This window comes from Populus euphratica, unplaced genomic scaffold (genome assembly GCF_000495115.2).
Source record: "Populus euphratica unplaced genomic scaffold, PopEup_1.0 scaffold46.1, whole genome shotgun sequence".
NCBI lineage: Eukaryota > Viridiplantae > Streptophyta > Magnoliopsida > Malpighiales > Salicaceae > Populus > Populus euphratica.
The window spans coordinates 2,217,689-2,224,979 of NW_011499852.1; the positions used below are offsets into that span (position 1 = coordinate 2,217,689).

At 29.7% G+C, this 7,291-nt stretch overlaps 1 protein-coding gene across 1 annotated transcript; it reads left to right on the top strand.

The window, feature by feature from the left end:
* The first annotated feature begins 4,642 nt into the window (after positions 1-4,642).
* Positions 4,643-5,913, top strand: LOC105121887 (short-chain dehydrogenase reductase 2a-like). Its single transcript, XM_011020743.1, has 2 exons — positions 4,643-4,795; positions 4,967-5,913. Exons 1-2 carry the CDS (start codon positions 4,701-4,703, stop codon positions 5,787-5,789), a joined length of 918 nt encoding a protein of 305 aa, XP_011019045.1. The 5' UTR covers positions 4,643-4,700; the 3' UTR covers positions 5,790-5,913.
* The last annotated feature ends 1,378 nt before the right edge of the window (positions 5,914-7,291 follow it).

Consider the following 7,291-nt stretch of genomic DNA (forward strand, 5'->3'; position numbering starts at 1 on the left):
ACATGTAAAATATTAATGCTTTTCAACCTTAAAACCAAAAGCAGCAGCTTAGAGAAACGGATTCTTAATCATTTAGGTCACCAGTTATTGTTTTGTTGGATTCTTTAGTAACACTTTCTTCAAGAAAGCATATGTGTTCAGGTTTAACTTCTTCTAAAGATTTTTCTGTCATTTCATAAAATAATGTACTGGTATGAGAGAAGAGAGTGCTTAACTACGGGTGGAGTGCCAATATCAACTCCCGGATAGTTGTTTGGTAGGAGCCATATAATTGGCCAATATTTCAATACACACACACACACACACAGACCTCCGTATACCACCTCCTGTCTAAAGAATTATTATGCCGGGCTAGGGCTGGGTACATGGTAGAAGGAGAGATAGATTTACAGCTCGTACCCTGTGATAATTTTTGGCTGTGTGCTAGTGTACTTATAATTATTTTTTAAATAATTTTTTATATTAAAATATATGATAATAATTTATTTTATTTTTTTAAAATTATTTTTTATTTTAATTTATTAAAAAAATTAAAAAACTAAAAATATATTAGTTTAAAATTAATAAAAAATAAAAAAATTTAATTTTTTTAAAAATATTTTTCAAATACAAAAATAAACAAGTGAGTAATTAAAAAAAAAAATTAGATGATATGCTACCAAGTTCAAGTAGAAACACAACTAAGGTTTTGTTTTTAGTAGATGATTGGAGTAATAAAAGTGATTGTTTTATAAAATGTATTTTTATTTAAAAATATATTAAAATAATATTTTTTTTAATTTTATTTTAATATTAACATATTAAAAAAATTAAAAAAATAATTTGAAAAAAATTAAAAAAAAATTCAAAATACTTTCAAAATGTAAAAATAGAAGGGATTTATTATTGTGCTTTCAATGTGTAGTTTAGAATGGTGTTACTTCTTCTACTAAATCCCAATAAATTACTTGCATTGTCCTTGGTGTTGAAAATTTTGACCAAATCCAAATCTCAACTTTTTTTTTTTTTTGTTTTTGACATGGCCAGCCCTCTAAGTTATAACCAATGGACTCGACTCCACCATAAAATTTCTTCTTGAACAACACTAGGATCTATGGCATTGACGCCTTGTCTTGTTCGAATTATTGCTCAAACTTCTATGAGCAACTACTTCACAACATAATCAAGCGACTAACATCAATTAGGTGACCATTGTCTACAGTAGCTCTACTCAAGATTTTTTTTCACTCCTTGGCAGGCTTCATATATATATATATATATATATATATATATATATATATATATATATGTGCAGAAGAACCAACTTATGACCCTATCGATAATTGCACTTAATTATTGTTTATTTGGTTGTGACCCTTTTTATTGGAATTGCTTTAACGTAATATTTTGCATGGTCGTGCTACACATGGCCAGCTTTTTTAAAATCTGCAAAATCAGCTCTTTCCTAGTTGCAAGATTGGCTTACTCAAGCATGCAATCTTTTATGAGAATTTGGCGTGATTCTCGTTTAAATAAACAACCCTAGCTAATAACTTTGAAAAATAAAAGATAAAAAGAAATAATGGAGTGATATGGTAGCAAATCCGACTTGGAAAATTTTTGAAATTATAGTAATAATTATTTTTTAAAATATTTTTTATTTAAAAATATATTAAAATTAAAAATATATTTTTTTATATTTTAAAATTTATTTTGACATCACATTAAAACATTAAAAAAATATAAAAATCTTAAAAAAAATCAAAAAGTTTTAAAAGTATATTTTAAATACCAAAACAAGCACTGCTTTATTAATTTTTACTTGTTTATTAGAGGACAAAGACTACACCTTGAAACTACACAAACTTAGTCTTAAACCACTCGACGCCAAAATTCTGGCCCTTTCAATTGTAGGAAAATTAAGGCAATTAATTAAATATGTAGAATACTTAAAATATAGCTGCATTCATCACTAGACATCTTCTCCGGTTTTAGAAACTGTAACTTTGGCTCATTATGTTTTTGCGTGGACAAGAGCAGCCGGCCGAATATTGACTCCACAATTCTGGCACTTCCAATCGACCAAAAAAAGAAAAAGAAAAAAAAAGACTATGACCATTACGAAATAAAAAAGAGTCATAAAACTATGAATCAATATATCCTCTCCTAATTGTATAAAATAAATTAGATAAGTTTCAGTTTCAAAAATTAATTAATTAATCTCTTAATTAGGTTGACCATTCTAATTTAATTCTACTTTTTTTTAAAAAACTATTTTTTTCTCATCAACTTTTCTATATTATCTACTTCTTTTCCCCCTTTTCTATTTCTGAAAATAAAAAAAACGTACCAAATAAATTATAAATTATAAAGTAATATAAAATGAGAAAAAAAAGGGATTAAATTACAAATAGCTTTTAATTTGTCTTCGGCAAACTATAGAAATTAATCTATAATATTCTTATATTTTAGCCATTTAGTAAGTCAAGATTACCGAAAACGGGATCCAACTAGCTAGTCCACGTGGGATGAGATCTCGAATCCTCTTCAACCAAATGATAGAGATACGTCTCTTATGCATCGTTCTATATATATATTAATTACTACAAAAAATCCCCCATTGAATATGTAATTCTTGTTTCAATATATATCTATGTATTGAACCGGGGATTATTAGCATAATTACTACAAAAAATCCCCCGTTGAATATGTAATTCTTGCTTCAATATATATCTATGTATTGAACGAGAATTAAAATTTCTTGTTCACTATGTAATTCTTGTTAAAGAATTATTTTAATTCAATAATTTAAATTATTAAATAAAATTTTAGAATATATATATAAAAGTTTAGAATATATAATGCGAGTATGTACTCCATGAACCGAGAAATTAAGGGAAATATTGTACACAGAAACAGACACATATTTTGTGGAACGCACATGGAATCAAATCTATTAAACATTTATTAAAGCCCCTAAGGTCCAGACTGTACAATATCTCTAGAAAAGAACAAAGCCAGAGATTGGGGTTCTTGTGCATTTATATAATATAAAGTTTTTATATATCATATACTATATATAAGGAATCAAGATTTTAGGTTTTCTTGATGGCTTTTTTCTTCAATCAAATCAGAAGGAAAAATTTATTTTTTGTTAATTCTAAAAACATGCCTGGTTTTTTTTTTTTTAAAAAGAAAAATATTATTAATTGTTTTTTTTTTAATTTTAGGGGTGGGAGTGGGGTTGGGTACTGGAATATGAAACGAGAGGAAAATCCTTTTTAGGTGCAAAAGGATCTTAATTTCTGGCTAGTTCAAGACTGGCGCACCCAACCCCCACAAGCACCCAGATTGATAAATATTGCCGTCTATTCCAGTAGAACGACGAAGCATATATGTATGCTTCTGCTGGGCCAATTATATCTCTTTTTTTAAAAAAAATTTTTAAATTGGAGTCCTTTCTTATATATATATAAAACCTTCAAAAGAAATCAGCGCTTTATTTTAGATGGTAATTGAATTGAAGTTTCAAATGTTAAGGTTTTTTTTTTTTTTTTGTATAAAACGAAGTTTGAAACGACCGCACTGGTCTCAATGGTTGAAAATAAGGGCAAAAACCATAAGGCCAGACAGTTGTCAGCATGCCATAGGTCACAATCTAACAACCAGTATTGACTATTGTCGCGTCATGCTAGTTAGCGGGACGAATCTTTGAAACTTCTGAATAGTTTGGTCAATTACGTGTTTTGAAAACATTTTTTTAGGCAGTTTATTCCGTGGGATCATATGGTATCATGTACTTGTGGGCCAACTGAGAGGAGGGTTTTTTTTTTTTTTTTTAGTATTCTTAAATTTTATTCTCAAAATAGATTTTTTTTTCCATGATTATTAAAATAGGGTGCCTTGCCATGTTGGAAAGCACGATATATATTCATGTCATTATCTTTTTTATGTGATTAATATTATTATGAAAACTAGTTTTTATTTTAATATTTCTTATTTTTTAATCTTTCATCTCTTAAATGTATCCACTTGACGTAGAGAAGGTGGTATTTTTAAATTTTTTATTTATTTATTTTTAAATCTCAATTAACACGCACATGAGTTCATCTAAAAACTTTTAAAATTAAAAAAAATGTTTTAATCTTTGGGACGATGGGAGATCCCGAATAAAATATTCCCTTCTCTCCATGCGTATGCACGTTTACAGAATTATTTTGCATTCAATTATAAATGATAAACTCTACAATGAGATGCACTTAGAATTTCGTCCGCAACTGCAAATTTAAATGGAATGAAAATGTCAAACAAGAAAAGTTTCAAAATCAAATATGCAAATAAGAGATGAAAGACATGTTCAGTGAGAAATTAAGAGATCCAAAGATATTGAGAGCATGCATGGTGCTTTGTTTTTCTTCCAAGAACTTAAAAAGTTAAATTCTGACATGACATACTACACGGAACTATGTCCTATTTAAGAAATTAAGTTTAAAAACACACTATTTAGAAAAAAAAAACTCTGACTTGGGAAGAAAGTTCCAAACAAAAGAGCAAAAGCCTTAAACCCCAACACCTTATTGCATCCGGCGCCTCTACAGTCTATATAACCCTCCACCGTATTGTTATCCTTACCAACAACAATCTCTCTCTCTCTCTCTCTCTCTTTCTCTCTCTCCATCTCTCTTTCCCTCTCACATACAGTTTGTCTACTGTGATAAATCATGCCTGCTCAAGTGATGCAAGAGAAAACCCTTCAAAGCATTCATGTCTTGGGAAGGGAAAAGTCGACAGAAAACAGCGCTCGCTCTCCGGGAAGGTATTTGCCCCTTTACCTTAAGTTCTTAATTTGTGTTTCCATATGTATGTTCTCTAGCTTTTCTTTATACAAGCTAGTAACCGTAAGGAAGGGAATTAATTAGTACCTAGCTAGGTTGAATGTTTAAAACATCAAAGGTCTTTGTTCAAATTGTTCGGTGCTTTTGTGTAGATTGGAGGGAAGAGTTGCAATAGTCACAGGCGGTGCACGAGGAATTGGAGAGGCCACAGTAAGACTTTTTGCAAGACAAGGTGCCAAAGTAGTCATTGCTGATGTTGAGGATGCTCTTGGAACTTCGCTCGTAAACTCATTAGCCCCTTCAGTTTCCTTTGTTCATTGTGATGTTGGCTTAGAAAAAGACATTGAGAACCTGATAAACTCCACGATTTCTCAATATGGTAAGTTAGATATTCTTTTCAACAATGCTGGGGTGCTTGGAAATCAATCAAAGAACAAGAGCATTGTTGATTTTGATGTAGACGAATTTGACCGTGTCATGCATGTGAATGTTAGAGGAATGGCACTAGGAATTAAGCACGCAGCACGAGTGATGATTCCTAGAGGAGGTGGGTGTATTATTTCCACAGCTAGTGTGGCTGGTGTCATGGGAGGGCTTGGTCCTCATGCTTACACAGCTTCAAAGCATGCCATTGTTGGACTCACAAAAAACACAGCTTGTGAGCTTGGCCGGTATGGAATTCGAGTTAATTGCATTTCTCCATTTGGGGTGGCCACATCTATGCTTGTTAATGCCTGGAGAAGTTGTGGCGAAGAGGAAGATTCCTTGAATTTTGGATTGCCTAGTGAAAAGGAAGTGGAGAAGATGGAGGACTTTGTTAGAGGGCTGGCTAACCTAAAAGGTCCAACTCTAAGGGCTAGAGATATAGCTGAAGCTGCTCTTTATCTAGCTAGCGATGAATCAAAGTATGTCAGTGGTCATAATCTTGTTGTGGATGGTGGAATCACAACTTCAACAAATTGTGTTGGGTTGTAATACTTAGAGAATGTATCTCTCTCTCTATCTCTCCCTTTTTACTTCTTTTTTTCCTCCACTTGTAGCTCAGTTGTTGACAAAGCCTTGTGTGAGGATTCCATTCAATCAATTAAATTAGTTTTCAGACTTTTCGCTACCTGGAAGAATTGAACTCAAACCGATTTCTAGGCAATTGTTTACCGAAAGAAATCTATACAAATTCCAAAGCTCTGTGTAATGCTGGTTAGCCAAAGTATTTAATCTCCCTTAATTCTTTTCTTCTAGCTTAAAATGTGCGATTTCTAGTTCCAAACTACAAGGTTTTTTTTAAGTAGCACAATAGAAGGTTTCTTTTTATAAAAAAAAAAAAGAAGAAGAAGAAGAAGAAGAAATAACACAATTAGAATTTATTTGAAGAAATAGCATAATCTTAAAAATTAAAGTTGAAATCTGCGACTCTAAAGTATCATGTCTCATCCACGGCTTTGTGTTAATTGCAATTTATTTAAAAAAAAAATATTGCTAAAGCAATTTCTCTAACTTCTCAACATTCTATTAAAAAAACCAAGCAACTCAACAAATAAGATCAATTCAACTATATAGGATTTGAATTAAAAAGAAATGAAAAGCAAGAATTAAGTTGATTATCCAAATAATTTTTTATTCATTTATAATTGAATTGATATTATTTTATTAATTAAGTTTGTTGAGTTGGTTGTTTTTTATATAGAGATTTGAGAGGCTAGAGAAATTTTCTCAACCACATTTCTTTAAAATAAATCTAAAGTCATAGATGAGACATATGACTTTAGAGTTGTATATATCAATTGCAACTATTTAAACTATGTTATTTTTTTAAATAAATTTTTAATTATGTTATTTTTAAAATTTTCTTTACTAGAGGGATCCTTTAAAAAAAAAACTTGCATTATTATAATGGAACAATTAATCAAATCAATCACTTAAATCATTGTAAATATCATCAAATCACATTTACTGAATTAATTAATCGATCTTAGATATTAAAAGGTTTTTTTTTTTTTCTGAATACTAAGACAATTTCAAGAAAGTTAATAGGAAGTAACATAATTTTATATATAAAGTTTTGGGGAAATGATATAGTCTATAAAGAATCACGATTCAAAACTGTTATTTCTAATTGCAGTTCTTTAACAACCGTGATTTAGAATAGCGATTTCATATATGTTATAAAACATATAAATTATATTCTTTAGATTAAGAATATTTTTCATGAAAACCTTACTTAATAAGTTTCATTGCTTATTTATTAACATATGGTGTGATGGAAGATATTTTGAATATAATCTAACTCATGTTTTGTCATTTTATAAGTATGTTGTGAGGGTAGATATTTTGAATATAATCTAACTCATATTTTGTCATTTTATTATAGTGAGTTTGAAAGACAAAGTCAAATTAGGTATGTTGGTAAATTATAAAAAAATAATTATTATTTGTGTTGTTGTTGGTAAATAATGAGAATTAATTGTTTGTATTCATAT